Source organism: Glycine max, chromosome 11, assembly GCF_000004515.6.
Source record: "Glycine max cultivar Williams 82 chromosome 11, Glycine_max_v4.0, whole genome shotgun sequence".
NCBI classification, from domain to species: Eukaryota; Viridiplantae; Streptophyta; class Magnoliopsida; order Fabales; family Fabaceae; genus Glycine; species Glycine max.
In genome coordinates, this window is record NC_038247.2 from 8,434,967 (window position 1) to 8,459,415 (window position 24,449).

General features: G+C 34.6%; 2 protein-coding genes across 7 annotated transcripts; one reads left to right on the forward strand and one right to left on the reverse strand.

The window, feature by feature from the left end:
• Window positions 1-4,472: 4,472 nt before the first annotated feature.
• On the forward strand, window positions 4,473-8,493 carry GRF11 (growth-regulating factor). Its single transcript, XM_003538953.5, has 3 exons — window positions 4,473-4,941; window positions 5,814-6,177; window positions 7,774-8,493. The coding sequence occupies exons 1-3, from the start codon at window positions 4,710-4,712 to the stop codon at window positions 8,201-8,203; spliced, it is 1,026 nt and encodes a 341-aa protein (XP_003539001.1). The 5' UTR covers window positions 4,473-4,709; the 3' UTR covers window positions 8,204-8,493.
• A 6,773-nt stretch (window positions 8,494-15,266) lies between these two features.
• Window positions 15,267-23,914, reverse strand: LOC100788096 (kinesin-like protein KIN-7E). Of its 6 annotated transcripts, none has more exons than XM_014763985.3 (15): window positions 22,800-23,914; window positions 21,190-21,494; window positions 20,689-20,778; window positions 20,506-20,606; window positions 20,237-20,353; window positions 20,019-20,100; window positions 19,863-19,930; window positions 19,710-19,775; window positions 19,490-19,614; window positions 18,579-18,915; window positions 17,984-18,085; window positions 17,742-17,874; window positions 17,021-17,619; window positions 16,198-16,502; window positions 15,267-15,971 (listed from the first exon to the last, which is right to left on the reverse strand). In XM_014763985.3, the coding sequence occupies exons 2-15, from the start codon at window positions 21,407-21,409 to the stop codon at window positions 15,650-15,652; spliced, it is 2,667 nt and encodes an 888-aa protein (XP_014619471.1). In that variant the 5' UTR covers window positions 21,410-21,494; window positions 22,800-23,914; the 3' UTR covers window positions 15,267-15,649. The 6 variants fall into 6 exon arrangements, with proteins under 6 accessions (XP_014619471.1, XP_014619470.1, XP_014619467.1 ...); XM_014763984.3 differs by having other exon boundaries at window positions 17,021-17,634; XM_014763981.3 differs by having other exon boundaries at window positions 17,021-17,634; window positions 17,742-17,904.
• Window positions 23,915-24,449: the final 535 nt, after the last annotated feature.

Genomic DNA, 24,449 nt, shown 5'->3' on the forward strand with positions numbered 1-24,449 from the left:
AAAAGGATCACCCCATAATTTACCACACTTAAAATGAAGTTCTTATTTTTCCTTATAATTTAGTTTCAATAAATGTTAAAAAATAAATTAAGCATAAAATAATACAATATTTAAATGAAACATAACATATATTATAGAGAATGAATATGATATGATTAGGTATATGATTTAACATTAAGATTGACCAATAAAAATTTTAGTGCTCAATATAGTGTTCTAATATATGGCATACGATTCGTACTCAATTCTAAACGATGTGAGCTTAATTGGACGAAAAATAATAAATTGATGTATTTAAAAAATTTAAGAACTAAATTAAATTATTAGATATTAAATTAAATATTTTAAAATAATTTGAGAATCAAATTGATAGATTAAAGATTACATAGTCTTAAATTAGGCCGCCAACAAATGAGCTTTAACCTCAAGCCCAATATGCTCATGGACAGGATGAAGGATCCGGGCCGAGACATAAAACGAAGGATACGACCATAATTTCACGCGCAAAAGAAAATTAGGGTTTCATTTCATTGTCGCCTATTTAATCTGTAACCTAGCATTTCCACAGACAACAGCTACGCACACTACTTTCCGTGTTCTTAAACTGTGAAATTAACATTCTTGCACGCAGCATGTATTTACAATTGTGTGGCTTGTTTGGATTACAAACCTGTTTCTTTATAACTTCACTTTTAATTATAATTTTTTCCTTTAATCTTAAATGAGTTAACTACATTTTTGTTGCCATCTGCTTGAAAGAATATCCCACTTTGAAAAATTATCACAGCTTTAGCTTAGCCTTATGGAAGTTTGGTTTAAACAAAAAAAATATGAAATGAAAGAAAATGAATGAAAAAAATAAAAATAAATGAAATACTTTTTTACATTTTTTTATAGAAAAGAACTAAGTTTTTTCCTTTTATTTGATTATGTAGAGAGTGAAAAGAAATGTTAAAATTGCATAAATACCTTAAACAAGGAATGGAATATGATAAAAAAAAAAAAAAAAAAAGGACTCTTGATGCGTTATCTATTAGAATATTAGAGGACAATTCCCATTAGAACTCCTGGTAAAAAAACAAACAAATCTGATTGTGCCCCAATGGGTTAAAAGATCAATCTCAAACGAGCTTTATGTGCTCTTTGTGTTGGATGATACACCGAAACCGTGGAACATATTTTGATGGATGGGTTAAGTTAAGCCTATGTGGATTAACTAGTGATGTGGGAATTGTCCTACGAGGGATCCCAGAAGGCTGAGTTAAGTCTCCCTGGCTACTCTCAATTTCTTCAACAAGGGAGTTCTTGCTAGTCATCCTTGTGTTGGTTTTTTCCTTAATTCAGATGGAGGGTTCGGTTTTGTCTCTGCCATAGAAATGAGAATTTGGTTTGCTAATGACAGATCCACCACCTGGTTGTATCATGCTGTCCTTCCCGGCTATGTTATATATATTTGGCTGAGTACCTCTTGTAAAAAATTACTAATATTATTGTTCTTAACTTTGTTCAGAGTATTTGGGTTTAGTGAAGAATAAAACCAATATGTTATTTGGACTCAGATTATTTCCATGCTTCATTGCATAAGAATCATCATCATCATAACTTACGAGAGAATAATATGAATGACGCAAAAATGGTACTTGTTGCATTTAACTTTTGGTCTAATTCGAGTTTAATTTTTCACAATTCATTTGATGTCATTCAATTCAATATATAACATTTGTTCAACATAAGAAACGTATTGTGTTTTTTTTTTTTTACGAACAAGAAGCGTATTGTTATTAAAAGCCTTGTATTGAAATTTCGACATAAGGATGACGCGACGAAACCAATGTTTATCTCATGTGTTCTTGTATGTTGACCAAATTCAGTTGGTCTTCATGGTGGTGGGTACGCATGGCAATGAAACCCGTACATATAAGAATACTCGAGTTGATTGAGTTGATGGAGTGCGAATTGAGAGATTATTCGATTTTTTTAATTGGGATCAAGAAAGGAGATGTGATTACTCGTCTCATATTCATTCTTGTACTCGTTCCGATAATAAAATTATAAAAATTTTATTAATTACTTGTTAATTTTTTACAATTTTTACATAATTTAATATTCTTTTCTTGATGATTTTTGTAGACAAATGCGATGCAAGTACAAATAATTAAAAATAAATGTGTAATAATCAATTTTTTAAAATCAGATTTTCAATGTAATTTTTTACAATTTTTTTTTACAAATCTAAAGGAGAGGAGAATACCCGATACCCAACGAATATGAGAATGGGGTAACAAATTTTAATCCGTCGGATATCGGAGACGAGTACAGATAAATGTTGGGAAATCAGGGACTAGGGGCAATACCCATTTTTGTCGCGCCCCCATTGCCATGTCTAGTGGTGAGATTAAGGATAAATTGAGATTAATAAAATTTAAAGAGTACTAGTATTTGAACCAAATTAGATGATACTAATAAGTTAGTGCATATTTGAAAATTTGGTGTAAAATAACTTTTAAAGAAAAAAAAAATTTATCAAAAGATCATATTCTTATTTTTATTTTCATTTTATTTTTATTTGTTAGATGTAAATTAGAACATGCACTACAATAATTTTAATTATAAATCAAACATGTCACTAAAATTGGTACTACTGTATGTGTGGAGTATACTATGTCACTATGCCACTGGTTGATGTTGAAAGGAAGATTTTTTGCCAAAACATACACTCTTTCTCTCCAAAAATAAATAAATTAATATACACTAGTTTGGCTTTTAATTCCCAAATTACACCATTTTTTTGTGACATTGAGATGTAGGGATTTGACAACCCGACTTCTCAGTGATTTTTATTTTTTTTTAATTTAAATTTTATTTTTATTCTAAATTTATGTTTTAGTTTAAATTATTATACACAAAAGTTAAGAAGTTAAAAAGTTGGGATTCATCCCTATTTTTTATCTATGGTTTTACTCCAATTTACTCTAATCAAGAATTAAGAGAATCTAACTTACTTGAATGTTATAAATCCTTCATACCTTATTTAATTCTTACCTATAAAAAATCCCAATCAAGAAAAAAATCCCAATTAAGAGAATCTAACTTACTTTAATTATAACCGAAACAAAGCTACGTAACTTGATTACAAAATGTACGAGAAACCAAAATTAGTGATGGTGAAAAAAATCACCGACAAAAGTAAGAATCTACACGTGATCTGAGATCAGAGACATACTTTAAGAAGCAACAATCAACAGCCGAAAACCAAAATTAAAGGTATATATTCCTTAAATTGCTTTGTCCCTTTGACTTTTGCCATCGTGATGATTAATTAAAGGTTTAGCAAACCCCTTCGAACTTCATACAATTGACTGAATTGAGAATTTTATTTTCACATTCGAGGAAGCGATGCTACAACATCACTTTTTTTGTTCTGTATTGTGCTTTTTAACTGCCTTTTTTCTTCTTCTTTTTTTGCCTCCCTAACAAAGACATGTAAAAGTAATTGTAATAATATTCGTTTCTTATGGAATGCAATCAGTTGATTGATGTAACTATAAACTATTATCTCCTTAATATCGAAAGACAAGTGAAGCCAAACACAAACAAGATAGGGCCTAGGGAGAGGTGTGGTCCATGAATGATGAGGTATGGGTGACCAAACAATGAATGAATAATTGAAGCATCCTTGACCGTTGCTTGAGTTTGTGTCATCCTCAATAATATACTAGTCCCTTGGCTACAGAAACCGATAAGCCTAAAACTGGAATTGCACACATTTACGTTTTTGATTTTGATTTTGTTTTTGGCAATCTCGCCCCACATCAAATGTCACCCGCATTCCGGCAAGTAGTGGATGGTTTCCTCTAGCGGTGCTTTGCCTTTGGGCCACTGGGCCCGCAATTACTCCAGCCCATCATGCCTTGTTGCTGTCCGTTAAAGGGTAGCATAATAAAATAAAAGTAGATCAACAAAATGAGAGCAAGTATTTCAAAAAAAAAAAAACATAGTAAAAAAACACTTCCTCTATTTATATTATCAAGATTTATTTATCTTAAAACATTCATTATCTCAAAAATACCTATATTACTTAATAGTATTTCATGAATTTAAATCTAAGTTTACTATCAAACTCACCTTTTAAAACAATTATTACACAACAAGTTATAATTGAATGTCATAAAAAAAATTGATTATTGTGCTAACACGTGAAAAAAATTTATATTTAATTTTTTTATGTATAATTTGTTTGGACCAATGATAGAGATTAATTGTGATCTAATGAGTTATAAGAAATACGTGGCACATGATCCTAGACAAAAATAAATAAGAATTGTAAAATAATGTATTTTATAGCTTTTCTGAAAGATTTTTTTTTTTAATTTCTTCTCATGCCCATACATGAATACATGAATGAGAATTTTTATTTTTATTTTTTTGTCTGAAATAAAGTTAAAAATTGGGAGCAGTGAATGTTAAGGATGACTTTTGACTTGAATGCAACAAGAAGTAAAGTTCACTTTAAGTTGGAGGCTTGGAGCATCGCCATCCATAACACAACACAATCGACAATCCTAATGGTTCCGACAAAGCTCGACCTGAGTGTGATCTCATGATGTTTCTGCTCTAACTATGTTTGATTTGGATACCCAACAACAAAAAGAGTGTTGTCGTGTTGTTGTAGTTAATAGTAATAGGACTAAGTAAGAGTAGTGGAAAACATGAACAACAGCAGTGGCGGAGGAGGACGAGGAACTTTGATGGGTTTGAGTAATGGGTATTGTGGGAGGTCGCCATTCACAGTGTCTCAGTGGCAGGAACTGGAGCACCAAGCTTTGATCTTCAAGTACATGCTTGCGGGTCTTCCTGTTCCTCTCGATCTCGTGTTCCCCATTCAGAACAGCTTCCACTCTACTATCTCGCTCTCGCACGCTTTCTTTCACCATCCCACGTGTGAGTTCTCCAGGAACTTGTTTTGCTCATGTTTTCCTATTTTCATGAACAATGTTAGATTTACATTGTTTTTTATTTATTTTAGTTTTTATCTGAAGATTTGATTTGATTCTATAATCGGCATTTGTTAGTGATTGATTATTTCTTAAATTTTTTGGTGAACTCAAGTAAAGATTCCATTTTTGTCAATGCTTTTCTTCCAACCCTAATGACTGCATATTGCTATAATAGCCCTTCCTTCGTCCCCGAATGACCCTGATAGGCCAGGGACTATACCAAAGGAGATGGACCTGCAGGATACAGGAAGCAGCAGTTACCCAAGCACCCGAAGGACGTGTGAAGAAACTCTAAATTCTGTTAGAAGTTGGATTAGCTGGCAAGATAGGACTGGTAGCACCTAGTAGGAGACTATGCTTGTTAGAATAATTCGGTTATAGGAGAATTTGCTGATTTGGTTGTTTTCTGTTGTCAAGTTAAATAAGGAAAAGAAAAACCAGAAACTTTTACTTTCTGCAGTGGCGAAGAGAATGAAAATTGCACTTATCCACGGGAAACTTAAAACCTTTATGCAAGGAACTGAAATTCTGAAAAGCCTTATAACTACCCACTAAAGCTACACCACGATCATAAACTGAACAACAATTAAAAAAATAACCAAATCTAAATAACAGTAAATATTTAAAAACCTTTGACTTAGTAACGAGTAACAACTACTCCACATCAGCAGTCTTAAACGCATCATCTAACACTAGCTATGTATACTTTCATTTTGTCTTTACTGCTGCCAAATGAATGTCTCTTGTTCATTAAGGTCTGGGGTGGTGTGTTTGGAATGTTGGTAATAAAGTAGCTGTGCATGACTAACTTTGCAGTGAGTTACTGTTCCTTCTATGGGAAGAAGGTGGACCCTGAGCCAGGACGATGCAGGAGGACTGATGGAAAAAAGTGGAGGTGCTCCAAGGAAGCATACCCAGACTCCAAGTACTGCGAGCGCCACATGCACCGTGGCCGCAACCGTTCAAGAAAGCCTGTGGAATCACAAACTATGACTCACTCATCTTCAACTGTCACATCACTCACTGTCACTGGGGGTAGTGGTGCCAGCAAAGGAACTGTAAATTTCCAAAACCTTTCTACAAATACCTTTGGTAATCTCCAGGGTACCGATTCTGGAACTGACCACACCAATTATCATCTAGATTCCATTCCCTATGCGATTCCAAGTAAAGAATACAGGTACAGACATCTTTATCATATTTTGCACCCATTGTTTGCTTGGAATTTGAAAAATACTTCCACTGTAAAGAATAGAATAGAAAATATATCTTTAATTAAAGTTGTTTTGCTTGGCATATTCAATGGAACTGCCTGTACTTCTTCACATTCTTGAGTTTTAATATTTTAATTTGAATTTGTGGCAGTTTTTTATAACTACCGTCAGCCTGTGAGGATAGATTTCCGATATGAGGATAGTGATATGCTTTTATTGTGCATTTCTAATTTTGGGACAGAGATCTGCAAGCATTATAACTAATTGTTAGAACGGTATTCACTGCAGAAGTATCTACGTCTTTGTGTATATTGTCAAAAGAAATACTAGAGCTGTTGGTTGCCTTGCTTTGCTTCAGCTGCTGTATTATTTTTTTTTCAATGTTGATGAGGAGAATTGTAGTTTTTCATTAAAAATCCTGAACTCTTATTTTGTTTATTTCCGGTTTCTGTTTTATATTCTTTTCTAGTGTTGGGTGATGGTCTGACATGTGGAATAGCCGAATAGGTACTAGATTTAAGAGACCTTAATGAATCAAAACTGTTTCCAAACTACGCCTTGTTGAGTACTTCGACAAAATTTTGAGAAAGAGAAGTGATCCTTTAATTGTCTCTTTTCTAGTTTTTCATTTTCTTGCACTGATTTATTTCTGAATATGAAGTACATATTGAAGGCTCGGTTGTCCATCTGCAGTAAGTATCTGCTATATGGGGATAATGAGAAAGGTAGGTATACACGTCACGGACTGAATGACTTCTAATTTTTGTTTGGGTAGAAAGGATGCATTTCCTTCAACATTCAACAACAGAAGGGTGTCTCACACTTTGCTCTTAATACACTATTAAATATAGCTGTGAATTTTGTTCTGTTCCACACAGCCATATTAATTTGTTCTTTCTTAAATAGTAAATTGCACATTATAAGGCAAAGTTATTTCTATTCCTCCGAATATTTATGTGATATTACAATTAAATAAATTTGATAACACTTTGCTGATGGATTTATGGGAAAAAAGACAAGCTGAGAATTTATTCTAAGTTTTGGCTTTTGCAGTTTAGCCTAATTTAGTAGGGAGACTGCAGTCTGTCATTGAATTCAAAGATTTAATTGCACTCTGTGAAGTTTGAACTTCTGGTGGTTTTCACTTTTCAACACCTTTCTTTCTCCTTATGTTTCATTTCATTCAGACTAATTAGGATCTTGATTGAGTAATTTCATCATATGATAGTATTTTTTTCTTTAATTCACTGTTACTTCCACCATATAATTTCAATGTTGTGATGTGAATTTATTAAAAATAATGAGACCTCAAAAGCTTTAATTTCATTGAATAATCGTAGAACATTTGCAACTAGGATAGCATTGGTGGTGACCTTGTCTAGTCTTCTTCTCTTTGCCCTCTTTGATTTGTTCCTTTTGCTAATGTCATGCAATCATTATCATGATTATTTGTTTGTAGTTTGTACTATTTAGCTTGCCAATAAGGCATGTTGTTATATTGTAATGATAAGTTTCCTGTATAATTAAATATGACTGTGGGCAATTTTACTTGAACTAAACAGGTATGTTCAAGGACTTAAATCTGAGGGTGGTGAGCACTGCTTTTTTTCTGAAGCTTCTGGAAGCAACAAGGTTCTCCAAATGGAGTCACAGCTGGAAAACACATGGCCTTTGATGTCAACCAGAGTTGCCTCTTTTTCTACGTCAAAATCAAGTAATGATTCCCTGTTGCATAGTGATTATCCCCGGCATTCGTTTTTATCTGGTGAATATGTGTCGGGAGAACACGTAAAGGAGGAGGGCCAGCCTCTTCGACCTTTTTTTAATGAATGGCCTAAAAGCAGGGAGTCATGGTCTGGTCTAGAAGATGAGAGATCCAACCAAACAGCCTTCTCCACAACTCAACTCTCAATATCCATTCCTATGTCTTCCAATTTCTCTGCAACGAGCTCTCAGTCCCCACATGGTGAAGATGAGATTCAATTTAGGTAAAGTTTCAGCTTCTATGTATGGATTAGCTGAATCTTGCAATTATATTGTTGCGGATAATTAAGAGCAGTCCTTCGAGATTTTCGGTGCAATGTTATGAAAGGATCAAATAAGTCTAGTAGTATATGTGTGGTCCAAAGGAATCCCATGTTCAAGTATTTTCATTCAAGCTGAGCTGTTGTACAACTTTATGGAACCTCAGCCATTTGTTATAAGCAAGATCATAATCATATTTGATGAACCTTGGAACATTCTTGGTTTTCTATCTAATGAAAACATAAATACTTCGTACTGAATGAATTCATGCTGAATAAAAGTCATTAGTTTTGTTCATGAATTAATGCATCCCTTAGAAGTTGGAAACCCAGTTGTCTCTGCATTGCTTTGCAGAGGCCTCTCTCTTCGTGGTTTGTGGGAAACCTTGAAACTCATTTTTTACTTTTGCACTCAAGGGATTACTTGTATGAGAATATTGGATAGGAATGTTAAATGACGGAAATTTGATAGAATATATGTAATTAATGAAAATCTTTTATATTTGATAAATATCTTTCATATTACATTAGACAATATTGAGCTGTAAATTAGTCAAAGATTCTCCTAAACTCTAGCCTAGCTTATAGCCTTGACATTAGCTTGTATAAATGTATATTATGCAGACAAAGTAATGAGAAATGACAGGAAACAAATTTCTTTTATGGTATTAGCCTAGGTTTTCTCTCCTCTCCTCCACCTAGCCACCATTCCCACCACTTCTCTTTACTTTCTTTCGTTCCCTTCCTCCTTGTTTGTCACCCTCAATGGTTGCCCAACCCAGGTTGCACCTGACTTTAGCAATCACTGTGAAATCCCTCCCTCAATGGTTGCCCAACCCAAGTTGCACCTGACTTTAGCAATCACTGTGAAATCCCTCCTACTAGTCACGCTAGACAATGATCCAAACCTAATCACCCGGTATGGAAACCATTTTCTTTCTCCTCTTATTGGAATATCTAGCATATTGTTCAACTTTTTTCTCAATTTGTGCTTTCACCTTCTCATGCAAGCTCTTAACAAAATTTGCTTTAGAAAGCTCATCCTTATTCATCATATCAAAAGTGTTAGGCAAAGGTAACAAATCAAGAGGGAACAATGGACTAGAACCGCAAACTACCTCAAAAGAAGAATAAAAAGTAATAGAGTTTACTATCCTATTATAAAAAAAATTCAGCATGGGGTAGACATTCCTCCCAAGCTTTCAAATTCTTACCTACCGAGTACCTTAGAAGTTGAGATAAAGTTTGATTTACCAAGGTGACAAACATAGCACATGAGCTCAAGCTTTCTCTCACCCATCCTTTTTTCATCAAGCTCTCCACTTGTCTTTGGATCTCTTTTGTCTCTTCCGGATTGCTTCTATATGTTGGCTTATTTGGTAAGGAAGCTCCTAGAATGAAATCAATTTGGTGCTCTATCCCTCTCAAAGAAGATAACCCATGAGGAGTGTCTTTGGAGAAGACATCCAAAAACTCCTTCAATACTTCTTCCATGCCTATAGGCAAAGAACTAGCAATAGAAGACAAACAGTAATCATGAGGCATTAGTAAATACAAAGGTTGTCTAGCCAACATCACTTTCTTCACCTTTTTTTCTCTCATGAACAAACTCTGTATTTTTCTCTCTTCTTGATTTTCATATTTTTTTTTACAGTTTCACTCTTTTTTTTTATCTCCACTTTTTTCTTTCTTTTCTCTTCTTTCAATAATTTTGTTTTTCTTTTCTTTTCTCTCTTGTTCTCTTTTCACTCTCGTTTTTATTTGATCCTCACAAACCTCACTTGGAGACAAATGTGTGAGGGTAACCTGTTTTCCTTTATGTACAAATGAAAATCTGTTTGTCACACCATTATGGACAATGTTCCTATCATACTGCCAAGGTCTTCCAAGTAAGAGACGACTAGCTTCCATAGGGACTACATTAAACAATATCTCATTAACATATTTTTCAATGGAAAAGCATATTAAAACTTGTCTATCTATAACTAGCTTCACATTCTTACTCAACCACTGTAGTTTGTAAGGCCTAGGATGAGGGGAAGTTTTCAAAGCAAGATTTTCAATCAATCTTTGGCTAGCTACATTGGTGCAACTACCCCCATCAATAATCAAAGAGCATATTTTCCCCATGACCATGCACCTAGCATGAAAAATGTTCTCCCTTAAAGTTTCATCTATGTCCTTACACACACTATCCATTAACCTCCTAACCATCAAAAGATCACCTTCCAGGGGTTATACATCACATTCACTTTCACTCTCACTAGAAGAACTAGAAAAGCTAGAAGAAGATGCACTAATGATATCCCCATTATCCAACACAACCATAGTCCTTTTGTTAGGACATTGGAAGGCAATATGACCCTTTCCCAAACAATTAAAACATTTAATAGAACTTGTTTTTGAAAAAGTGGGAATAGGGTTAGAATTATTTTTACTAAGTGCAACACCTTTCTCATGAGATTTGAATGAAGATCCTCCTTCATTCTTGAATGTCTCCTTATCTTTCCAAGTTGAAGAGCCATATGGGGACTTCTTGAATATTTGCTTCCTCTTTAATTAATGGTCCACCTTGATAGCTTGATGAATGAAATCCTCCAAAGAGGAAGCAAATATACAAGAAGTCCCCATATGATTTTTCAACTTGGAAAGATAACACCTGATTTCAAGAACCAAAGCTCTCGCCAAGCTCTTTGTGAAATCTCTTATTCCTTGTTCAAGTGACTGGTCCATCCATGTTGAGCCCACTCAAACCAAACTCTTTCTCCTTGGATAGTTCTCTATCACTATGTCGGTTTTGTAGCATACATTTAACAACATGATCCCTTGCCACCATTTGAAATCGCCAAGTCTAGATTGGAACTCGAAGAGTAAAAAATTCTTCAACAAGCCACTCATGAATCTGGCCAATCTTCCTCAATGGCTGCCCTTGTTGCAAATCCCCAAAATTTTGATGATGATATGAATCGCCAAAATTCCTCTCAAGTTAACCATAATAATAATAATAATAATAATAATAATAATAATAATAATAATTGAATAGGGGCAACAACAATAAGAAAAATAACAAAAATTCGAGTGGCCAAAATTCCAGCAAAGGTGGTCACGACTCCGACAGCGGGCAAGGTGTTAGCGGTGGTAACCGTGGACAGCAGCAGCAATGGCAGGCTCCTTAACAGTGGGTGTGGCAGCAAGGTGCTCCTTGGATTGTGTCGCCATGTCCATATCCCACATATAGTTGGGCCAGGCCCAATGCAACTCAGGCCAGAACAACCTGGTCTCCTTGGATCTAAGCCATAGCAGGCAACATTTAATGTTGCCACACCCAACCTGAAAGATATTGAAGCAGTTCTTCATACTCTACGTCTTGCTCAACCAGACCCGTCATGGCATATGGACACCGAAACAACATCCCATATGACTTATTTGCAAGGTAATCTCTTGTCTTATTTTAATTTGAGCAAAAATAAAAGGTATAATTATTGGAAATGGCCAATATATTCTTATTTGTGGTTTTCGTAGTGCTAATTTATCACCCCCCACACCTTCCATTAGTGTTAAAAAATGATCTTCATGCCCCCAACTTGATTAAAAACTTAGTTTTAGTTTGCAAATTTACTACAGATAACCAAGTTTTCGTTGAATTTGATCCATTTGGGTTTTCTGTGAAGAAATTTCAAATAAGGATGACACTAATGAGATGTAATAGTCGGGGTGAGCTCTATCCCATTACCACCACCACGAATCAAGCCAACTCACTTTCAACTTTTGTAGGTTTGTCTTCTTCTCTATGGCATAACCATTTAGGTCACTCGGGAGATCCTATTTTAGATTCCCTTAGGCGAAATAATTTGATTGAATATAACAAAACTAGAAACTCTCATGTTTGTCATTCTTGTTCTCTTGATAAACATGTTAAATTTCCATTTGTTGATTCTCCCAACTCTACTTATGTGCCATTTGATATTTTGCATAATGATTTATGGACATCTCTCGTTTTGAGTTCTGCAAGTCACAAATATTATGTGCTTTATTTGGATGATTATTTGAAATTTTTATGGACTTTTCCTATTTCCAAAAAATCTTAACTTTACTCCACTTTTATTACCTTTAGAGCTTATATTAAAACTTAATTCGAACAAGAGTTAAAAAATATCCAATGTGACAATGGTAGAGAATATGATGATGGTCCTTTTTTGAGTCTTTGTGAAGCTAATGGAATTTCTTTTCGTTTTTCATGCCCTGATACTTCATCTCAAAATGGAAAAGCCGAAAGAAAAATTTGTTCTATTAACAACATTATTCACACATTGTTAGCTCATGCTTCACTACCTCATTCATTTTGGCACCATGCATTACAAATGGTAACATATCTCTTTAACATCTTACCAAGTAAAACTCTTGCCTATCAATCTCCTTTGAAAATTCTATACCAAAAAGACTCATCATACTCTCACTTACGAGTTTTTGGTTGCTTATGTTATCCTCTTTTTCCTTCCACTACGATAAATAAGCTCCAACCTCGTTCCACACCTTGTGTCTTTCTAGGTTACCCATCAAATCACCGAGGCTACAAATGCTATGATTTATCCTCAAATAAAATCATCATTAGGTGCCACGTATTATTTGATGAAAATCAATTCTCATTCTCAAAGTTGCACACTCCAACTTCCTCCACTTATGATTTCCTAAATGATGGACTTTCTCCTCACGTGATCCATCATCTTCACAATCAAGCCACTCCTCAAACAAATGTGTCAGCCTAGACAAGTCAACCATCACCTCAGCCGACCCAATTAGCTCACCCATCTCCTCAGTCAGCCCAATTAGCTCAAACATCTCCACAGCCAGCCCAATCATCACCCTCAAGACTCACATCTTCTTTTTCCAAAGTGGGTCACTCATTTCTTGGCCCAAACACAACATTTACCCTCCCTCCCATTTTCCAGCCCACTTCGAGTTCAGACAACAAACTTGTTTCGAGGAGCCAACATGGTATTTTTATGCCAAATAAAAAATACCATCGTGGCCTTCTAAATCATGTCACAAAATCACCTTTACCTTATAACCCCGTGTCTGCACTCAAAGACCTAAATTGGAAAATGGCCATGGATGATGAATATAATGCTCTTATTAAAAATAAAACATGGGATTTGGTGTCTTGTCCACCTGATGTTAAATTGTTAATGTTATTCGATCTATGTGAATTTTCAGACATAAAGAAAAATTTGACAGTTCTTTTGAGAGGAATAAAGCTCGTCTTGTAGGTGATGGTGCAGGTCAACAGGTTGGGGTGGATTATGGAGAAACATTTAGCCCGGTAGTCAAACCAATGACATTCGCACAGTTCTCAGTCTTGCTCTTTTTAAGGCTTGGCCCATTCATCAGTTGAATGTTAAAAATGCATTCTTGCACGGTGAACTAAAAGAAACAGTGTACATGCATCAACCCTTAGGTTTCAAGGATTCAAATTGTCCTAATCATGTCTGTCTTTTGCGGAAATCGTTATATGGGCTCAAGCAAGCTCCTAGAGCTTGATATAAACGATTTGCTAATTATGTTTCTTCTATTTGGTTTTCTCAAAGCAAGTCTAATAACTCTCTTTTGATCTACCAGAACGATCATGAGACCGTTAACTTCCATCAATTGATGTTAATAAAATAGTTTGCGAGGCTGATAACTGTGAAATTTGAGTTAATTTGATAATCAATTTTGGCTAATGATGATTGTAATTTCTTCACTTTACTATTATTTTTAATGAAATAATGAAGAAATTAATATCTTTGTAAAAAATTTATTAGCAGAAGTCAAAAGAATAAGATTTCAAGTGCTTTAGAAGAAAAATTGATGCAAAAACTGAAGAAAAAGCCTTGAAGAAAAGTTGAAAGAATTGGACAGCTCACTCAGCATACAATCTTTGCCTCTGCATACATCTTCATGCTTAATGCGATTTACTATTCAATCTTTGCAAAGGGAGTTGGGAGAGAGAATAGATAAATTAGGTTCTTCATTGTGAGGGACTAGGGTTCAGTGTCTTAATAGATGTGAGTGAAAACATGGATTTCATTATATAGAGAAAATCTTTTACATTACATTATAAGTAGTTTTGGCATGCTAGGCCCTAACATTATTACATTCTGACTTTTTTTTTTTGCATTTAGTTTATTATTTATTTTTCTTGTTATCTTTTTTTTGCCTTACTCCAAATTTCACACTTTTAATTCCTTATCTTTTCTTCTTCTCATTGCTTAATAATTGGGCTAGCATCGCTTAAGTACAACCAAAGTCTCTATGGATTCGACACTTGGACTTCCATTTTAATCTTTACTATTTGTGATAAAATTGGTACACTTGTCAATAAATTAACACAGTGAGACAAATTTGTCACAAAATCAACGTGATCATACTAAATAAATTTGACAAAAATGTCAGTAAGTTATCATTATTAGACCTAAATGTAATAATTTTTTGTTGGACGAAAATAACAATACTTTTTTTTTGGAGGAAAATATCAATAATTTTGTTTGGACGAAAATGTTAGCACATTTCCATTGGACCAAAATGTCAATAATTTATCATTGTTGGACAAAAAATATCAGTAATTTTTTCATTAGATACTAATGTCAGCAATATTTTATTGGACTTAAATATCAATATATTTTTATTAGACTAATTTGTTAGACTCTAAATTTCATTTCATTTAATTGTAAAATATGATTTTAAAACAAATTTTTATTTTTTTTATCGTTACAAACATAACATTACAATAATCATTGAAAAAAATGATAAACATAATTTAAAAAAAATATAATAATAACCATAATATTGATTAAAAATTATAATTTAACTGTCACAATAGAAATTATCCAAAAATAAATATTTTACCAGTTTATCAAAATAAACATTACAACACTATACCAATAATTATAAATTATCCAAATTATAATAATTAGTGATAGTCTACTGTATATAAACATATTTCATATACGAGGACTGCCCAGCTCCAAGATTGGAAAAAAAAAATACCCAATTAAAAACACGAACCAATCCATAACAGTTGATAAAAAATAATCTATACTGATTTACTATGCCTCATGAACACAATTCGACCGACTCAGTGTACGTAGTATAGAAAAGTATACGACTTCGTCCAAAGTGAGGTAGAGAAATTAGTAGTTTACAATGAAACAAGCAACACAACAAACAAACTTTGCACCAGGGAATTAAAGAAAAGAAAAAATGTCACTTCGTTAAATGATACACCAAAACCATGAAAAAAGACAATACCACCGCCCAGAGTGGCTTAATCAATAACTCATACATCTCTTATCTCAATGAAGAAGCATACATCAATCAGAAACTCTGATAAAATTTCTTTAACACTGTACACGTGCGGGCCAAATAATAAAAACGACTATAAAAGAGATGCTGAGCTATTTTTCCATGGATAAGAGGATCTTCGCCCTGTGAGTTGGGGTGTGAAGCTAAGGCCAAACATCTCCTTGAGGGCCTTGCCTCGTTCCCAAAACCTCACTAACTTGGCAACTATTGTAGCACTTTGCATTACGTGGTTCATATCATTTTCGCTCCATAAACTGTTCGCTAGTTGTACCCTCCTGCGCTTTGAATCCAATGCAATGCCACACTCCTCGTATAGCCTTCTTCTCTCCTTCTCGGAAAGCCTCCTCTGCATAAGCTTCACAAGCATTCCTCTTTCTCGCCGAAGTGCTTTCACGCTGTATCCCCCCCAACCAAACACATGTCAACATGAAATAGACGATATGGTGCAAGGAAAAGCCATGTGAATCAAATAAACAAAACTTGCAATAGTTTTTTTGTAAGGGATGGTTAGATTTTATTTGTAAATACTAAATAAATAGCATGCTAATAGCAAAAGTCATGATCTATTTCTCAAAATATATTCAGCATCAAAGGTTAGCGTAAGTGGCAGAAAGAGAGAACCTTGAAGCTAGTGTGATTGTCTGACTATCTCTCACAGACTTGTTTCCATCAGAAAATGATTCTTTGAGGAAGGACAATCTTCTAAGTTCTACCTCCATGTAAATGGAGTCTGATGGATCACCCCTGAACAAAAGAAAGAAGTAGGTCCTGTGGGTCAATGGTACACAGCAAGATTGCCACAGTTCAATTATCTCTTTTTGATGTCTCTTGAATTGCAGAGACCAATCTAATGGAGTTCCTCCAGGTGCCTCCAACATCGGATCCACACCTACATCTTTCACGTTCTTTCTTCCTGTCTCCTGATCCTACAATTCAGAAAGCAGAATTTACTCAAAAGTATCATCAAGCATCTAGAGATTAAAAAACTGACATTCCAAATTCAGATTTTAATCATCAAAATAGAACATTGTATAAAATTATGAATAAGTAGCACATAAAAGTTACAGAATATAGATATAATTATGTCAAATTGTCAATCATTATCCATGCCTGCTACAAGTATCAATATACAAGTCTTGTTACAGTCGAAGTTGGAGTTTCTCCCACCATTTGCTAGTGAAAAGGAAGAACTTCATGCAATAAATGACAGATAAGAATAAATAACAGAAATTCCAAGAGTAAAGTTCACCTACGTAAGAAGCCATAGTTGTAAACAGTAATACAGTACAACAGTCATATGGATGTGATTAGTGATCAATATTTGTGTAAATAGCATATAACAATTTCCGTTACTTAGGATCATGTGCATTTTCAGTTAAAAGACCAGTAATTCATTAATTGAACTTAAAGAATCAAGAAAGCAGCTGAAATGATTTCTTCTCACCTGACCATCAACAAGCTGTTTCTCATATTCTTGTTTGACCATTTCTTTCATCCCAGCAACAAAAGTCTGGATGCTAGTAATATCCTCATCAGCAGATGTTCTGATGCTGCTGGCTCTAAGATCATCCACAGAAAGACTTCCCATGGAAGACTGAGAACCATTCCTTAACAATCTTGTTGAACCATCATAATTTAATGGAGGAAACTTTCTCTGCAAACCATCTGGTCTTCCAGGGAATCCTTTTTCATATCCATTGGCTGGAGTCCTCTGTACTCCTCCGCCTGACTTGGGAGAACCAGCCATGTGATGTTCCGTACAACTCCAGCTTCTAGTTAATCTAAGATTCTTATTATTTTCTGACATGACCTGTGGAGAGTGTTCATCAGGGGAAGGACATACAAGAGAATCAATGGTTGACTGTACAACATGCAATCTCTGCTCCAGCAATGTTGAATTTTCTTGGATCTGACTGTCTCCGGTATCTTCATTCAAATGTGAAGATATTTCTTGGCTTGTTCCACTTTCCTCTCCAGATATTGGTAAAGCTAACTCCCCATTCTCAACACATCGAACTTCTTTGCAATAATCATCAGGGTCGTCTGTACAAGCAAAAGCTAACAAATGTATAATGATGGGATCTGATGCAGTTCCACCAAAGAATGTCATCATTTTTATCAAACTAACTACTACAGGCATAGATATTAAATATGCAAGGACCTACCATCAGGATCACTGTCTTCATCATTATAATGAGGATTGTTGAACTCTCTAATGTGTGTATTAGGACGATGAGGACCACAAATGCTTGATGACTCTGATACTGAACAGTCATCTTCCCAGATATCTTCCCCTTCCTGCAGATTCAGATGATTATTAATGCTAGCCTGAACAAAAACAATCCCAATTTAGAGGCATGATCTCAAATATATAAAACAATTTCAGCAATTACAAAATAGAAACTACTTTTCCAGATATCTGCTCCTTTCCAACCATGCGAAGCAAATCCTCAACCCTTGATTGAGCAAGGTCACGTTGCTTAGTTAGCTCCCTAATCTCCTTCTCCATCTGAATAATTGAAACTCATATTATCAACATCTAAGGAGTAAGGAAAATGTAAAATGCTATTAATATCACTACAACTATATCTAAGATAACCAACTTCACCCAAAAAAAGTAAGGCTATACAAATATAAAATGGCTGCTGCTACATTCAAATGTTTCCAAGGAGAGTGTGACACACATGTTGAAGACTACTCTAATCGCCAACTAAACTTAAATAACAGTAAGATATATTGAAGAAAAACCTTGCCCCACCCAAAAAATATAGAAAAAGACGGGTAACAAGCAGTCTATTTGGGGTCTACTCCAACATGATGCAGCCCTTCTTCGATATTAGGATACATAAATTCACAAGGGCAGTATAGTTCACTAACACAAGTACCCAGGAAAGAGAGGTTACACTACACAAAATTGTTCTAAATATCTTTGAAATTCCATACGCAGACATGTCCACAATCAATACAGACATAATAGCATAAAAATTCAAACAGAATATGACCTTTTCTATCTGGACATCTTTCTTTCTCAACAATGCTGCATAATCACAATTGGAGGGTACAGGACCAGGAGTTTTCAACTCACTCTCCAATCTAGCCACCTCTTTTTGCAAATGCTTAACCAGCGCCTTATCAGACATCACGACATTAACCTGTGCTTTAGTGGTCACTTCTTTTGCACAACAAGCAAAAAGAAGTGTGTTTCTGGTTTGCTCAACATGGCTTCGTGCAGGGCTCAAAGTGCAAATGATAGCTGTTCTAGCATTTCCACCCAAACAAGGCTGCAGTATGCGTGTCAACTTGGAATCTCTGTAATTGATGTGTCCATGTCTTCCGTTGCTGCATTCATTCACATTATGTCAATGGGACTTCAAACTTTTTTTCTATTTTGATTTGGTGTAGAAGAAAGACTACAGAAACTAGAAATTGGGAAGGGTGTTTAAAGAGCATCATCTAAAATTTTCATGGCAGCACCGGGGAACTTCCAAGTTTTACATATGAACAGTTATATAGAGTAGCTCCTGCCTTAAAGTTTGAACATACAGAAGATTTCTAATGTAAAATATCTCCAATTAGAAACAGGGTACATTAATCTGTCTTCCTTTGTCTCAATTTCTTGACGATGGGTGAAATAAACATCACATTAACTAGATTTCAGCTCTCTAACAACTCAGTTTCATATAAATTAACCAAAGAGGTTACCCTAATATTTTATATATAGAAGCACTATCCTACTCCATTAGCCTATGATATTATAATAGTGAAAAAGATGAAGTATTGTGCTGGTCAGTTTCATGCAAAAAGAATGTAAGCAACCTAATAAGACTAAGCAATAATAAAATTAGATTTTCTAACTATATTAGAAACTACGTAAATAAGGAAGACATCATAAGCCAAGGAAGAAGTAGACAACCTAAGCTTACGAATAACTGTTCCAAGAGTCAGTAAGCTCCGGTTTATATGACAACCTTCTTTTAATCTCATCCCAGCTGATGATGCCTGAGATGCGCGCTCACTCCCTGCCAAATCAACTAAATTCTGCAGAGAAAAAAAAACTAATTAAATAATTATAAAATCTTTGATAAACATTTTATGCCCAGAACAATAGGGAATTTTAAAAAATGTTAACATACCACACTAGCTATTAGGGTGGCTGAGTTGCCTTTGCCCAGGAATTCCCTGGCAGAACTCTCCATTGTCTGAAAGATTGCAACTCCATTAATGGAAGTCTCTCAGTAAAATATATAAAGCACAATATTTTAAGCATACAAGGAGAATGTACATACCAATCTGATGATTTGGTGAGATCTAGAACTCTTTTCATTTAGGTATGTCTCTCCCACCTGTCTCTGAGCTGCAAGAATAAAGTGAGCACTAAGCAATATAGTGGTACCGGCTACTGACTACCCCCTATAACAAGAAAACTATACAAAGTTCATTACCTTCACTGAAGGCTAGAAGCTCTTTTAAATGCTCCCAGTCCCGTAGAGTCTCCTCTGTGAGTTTCTCTAAAATGGGCCCTTTCTGATGAAAATAATGAATCAAGAAAACAACAGTTAATTATGTAATCTTTTTTAGTATTAAACTTCTATCCAATATATATATATATATATATATATATATATATATATATATATATATATATATATACGGCATTCACCTCAGGATCATCACGTAGTCTAAGTGGAGTGTTGTTGTCAGTGCTGAGGAGGTCTCTAACAACTTCATTGTAAATTTCAATTGCTGAGAACTTCAATATAAATGCTCTTTCTTCATGCTAAAAAAGTCAAAATATCTTTATGTCAATAGCACTTACTAATAATGTTATAAACAAGAACTCTAGTGGAGAATGATAGCCAAGAGTTAAACAGGCATATATCAATAGTAGTCTGCTGATCAAAAAAAAAAATATAATAGTAGTCTAATTACCCTCTCTATATAGTCAAAAATATCTGCAACAGCGTATTCAGTTATTCCAACCATCGTGTATGTCTTTCCACTACTTGTTTGCCCATATGCAAAAATACTTGCTGAAAGAATATATAGACACAAATATTAATCAAAGTGCACAAAGCGTATAAGAAACTAGCCAACATAACAATATATACTCACAGTTAATTCCACTGACAACTGAAAGAGCAACTTCTTTGGCTCCTTCCTCATATACCTGCCTCGTGACACAATCACCCCGAAATACTCTGTCTACCACCAATGAAAACGAAAATTTAGAAACACTCTGCCCATAATTAATGAATCTCCAATTCAACGTCTTAATTTAAAAAAAAAAAAAAAATCTTTGAAACAGTATCTTACAACAAAACTATGCAAAATGCATTTTTAAGCGTAACAGAGGTTGGTTTAAAAGTTAAATTTGAAAAAGAAAAAAACCTGGGATTGACTCCTTAGCAAGTCGTGTTAGTATTTGTTAATTAAACGTCATTCTTCAGGTGAAGGAAAGTGATCCCTTAAGGACTATATATTTTCCAAATCTAACCCACTTTAAGTCCCCAATACTTGTTAGTATTTGTTAATATCAGGTCTAAACTTGAAACTGAATTAATACAAAATTCCAAAACAATAAGGCAACATTATTAAAAACAGGCATTTGCTTACCAAATGTGTAGGCGCTTGGAAATGTGGAACCCTCACGCAGTGTGTTCCGGTACAAGATGGTAGTATCATTAATGCATTCCCAGTCTGCTGATTCATTAGCAGCAATTTCCTTCTCATTCAGAGGCCTCAGTCTTATTGACACCAGAATCTTCTCTTCGCGACTACTCACTCCTTGCATCTTCTCCCATTTCAGCAGCTCTTCTCCAGCAATAGCTCCCATTTCTCTCTTCTCTTTTTAACTCAATGTTTTCTCCTCTCCAACCCAATTAACAAGCTAATCAGACCTCAGAACAAGCCCATGACTCCTAAAAGAGGACATAAGTGGGGTGGGTAACTGTTAAAGTTATTCTTCATCTCCCAAAATGCAAGCATTTAAAAGGAAAGATTAGGGAAATACTAAGCCCTTTACTAAATGCTAGAAGATAATCATAATTCATAATCATGAAATGACCAAACTCAGAAAAGATAGCAACCCATTAATTTCGGTTGATAAATAAAATAGGCAATAACAGCAATAGCGAGCTAACTTTAGATTTTATTTATATCCAACCAACGAAAGAAAGACCGAGACAAAACAGAATGCTAACTAATTACGCTTTTATCATCAATAAACTATCAGTGGTTGGCAATATATCACGACCTAAAACTAAAAGACTTCTGTTTTAAGAGAGAGAGATGATCAATCATGGTTTTAGTTTAACACGATTAAAGGACATACCGGTCTTTTAATTATATAATTCTTTGGTACCAAGCTTCATAGGGAGAGAAGAATAAAGAAGGAGGAGCAAAGAAAAAAAAAAAAGAAAAAAGTGTTGCTGGGGCCAAACAAAGCATAAAAAAGCGGGGTTCCCTTTTCTATTAATCCTTCCTTCAACAATGACCAATTGTAATGTAAGAATAGAAAACTTTCAACAGCAGCGACCCCCCAATAACGCTTGAGAACGAAGCAACAGAGTTTTTACATAATAATAAATAATAAATATGAAATTGACCATAAAAATTGGTAGTTATGCACAGCACAACACTGGTCCCCAACAAACAGTACCATCCTTTTCAGTTTTTTTTTCTCACCCTCCTCCTCTTTATTTTTACTTCTAGCCAATTAACAAAAGCATCGCAAACACTCACTCATTTTCATTCATATTATTTTTTGCAAGCCAAGGAATTTTAACCTCTCAACTTCCACATGTCCTTTTCGCCACACTGTAACACCGATAACCTAATCCACATTCACAGCACAGCGTAGTTTATTTATGAATCTACAACCTCCGCTAAGTTCTGGAGCTGCTTTTTTTTTTTTTTTTTTACTTTTTCGTGATCACAATTCAAAAAATCGGATAAGAACTGAAATAGAAACAATTCATCATCTCTACTACTCCTCTTAAATAAATGCCTCGTTGAATGATGCAACGTAGCGTTAAGTGTATTCTTCGAAACAAGGTTCACAACTTGATTGGATCTTTTGGAACTTAGCAAGCGTATTCTTCTTCAGAGGCCGGCACAAGCCACAACGTAGCACGGTAGCGTTAAGTAACTATCAGATGTTGTTAAAAATAATGAAGAAAAAAAACAGAGAGACATAATAGTGATAGAGAAGAAGATAACTATACTTGGTGAGGGAATAGAACAGTTAGAATCTGAAACAACTTCACTTCATGAACCACGAACCACGATCTGAAACTGAAACAGAACACAACCGAACACAATGCGGGTTAGAGAGAGAGTGAAGACTCAACCGACGACTCTCTCTCTCTCTCTCTCTCTCTTCAGAGTCTGAAGCTCACAGCATCGTAGTTGCGAATGGACCAGCGGGCGCGTAAATCTGAAGGGGGTGTCTATTTCTTCCACCATGTTTCTATTCTTTTATTTTTGTCATGTCATTTTTTTAATTTGACTTTTTTGGCTTCTTTTATTTATTTTACCCTCGCTATGGTGGGAGAGAAGAAAAAAGGTAAATGACGATTGGATCCTTGCTTTTTGCTTCGATATTAGTCTCCCAATCACGTGATGGGAGGGACTTTGTGGGTATTTAAGTATTTATGTGAGCGGTTGTGATCCAAACGCCGGCTAGGCACGTGCAGAGTTCTACCCACTCACGTTAATGTCTTAATGACTGTGTTTGAGAAACCGTCCATACGGATTAAAGTTCCGTTCCCCGAGTTGAGCATCGACACGTTTGGAGTTTTGTGTCTAACGGTCACTTCAGTTATTAAATATTGTAGCACTTCCAATTACTATTATTTATTTATGGGTTTTTCTAATTTATTATCTGAGTTTAAAACACTGTTTTATTATGAAAAAACAAATAATACTAGTATCTATCTATCTCAGAAATCCCGGTCTCCGACAACAACCGCGTCCCCTCCTCGCCCTCCTCCGATCTGAGCTCCATTTGCGGCGGCGAGATCTCAACGGTGGTTCTTCACCTCGGATAAAACTGGAACGGTGTGGTCAGAGCTGAGGGCATTCCCCCATTTGCGAGAACCATACTCGTGCAACAATTTTCAGATCGGAAATTTTGTTTTATCAAATGGGTTGCGCAGATTTGGTGGTTTGGCTACCTGCAACCACACTTGTTCCCCATCTTGTTTTCATTGGGTTTTTTAGTTTTATGGTCACGCGGATCTTCTAGTGTTAGGCTGCGGTGGTTGGGAGGTTGAAGATGAGTTGTAGTGGTTATGGTGGATGCGATTGGAAGAAGATTGAATAAATCAAAATAAAAAGAGTGACAGTTTTTAATTAAATTAATTATTTTAAAATTTAAAATAATAATAATAAAGTTAAACGTTTTAGATGAAAAATTAAAAAATATCAAAATAATATATTTTAAAAACAGATCAAAATAAAAAATTTAAAATTTAAAATACTAAAACGAAATTAAAAATAAATCTAATAGATAAAAATGACATTAATAAAAAAAAATGATGACTTGGATTTATAACTTAAGTACGTATATATTTTTTAGTTGAACTAACTCATACGTATATGAGATCTTGTCTTATTTAATTATATTTTAAGTTCTATTTTATTTGAACGGTCTCTTATATCTTTCGATTGAAAGTTACACTATACAGGATAATTGAAAAAGTAAGTTAAAAAATTACTGTGGGTCTTATACCTCCACCGCACTAATTAATTAAAATATTTTATTTAATTTCATTGTATTCTACTAAACATGGGCTTATTTGAACTATGTATCAATTTCTTTTTTTAATTACTTACATTTCTTTCTTTACTTTTTAATTTAAAACTTTCAAATT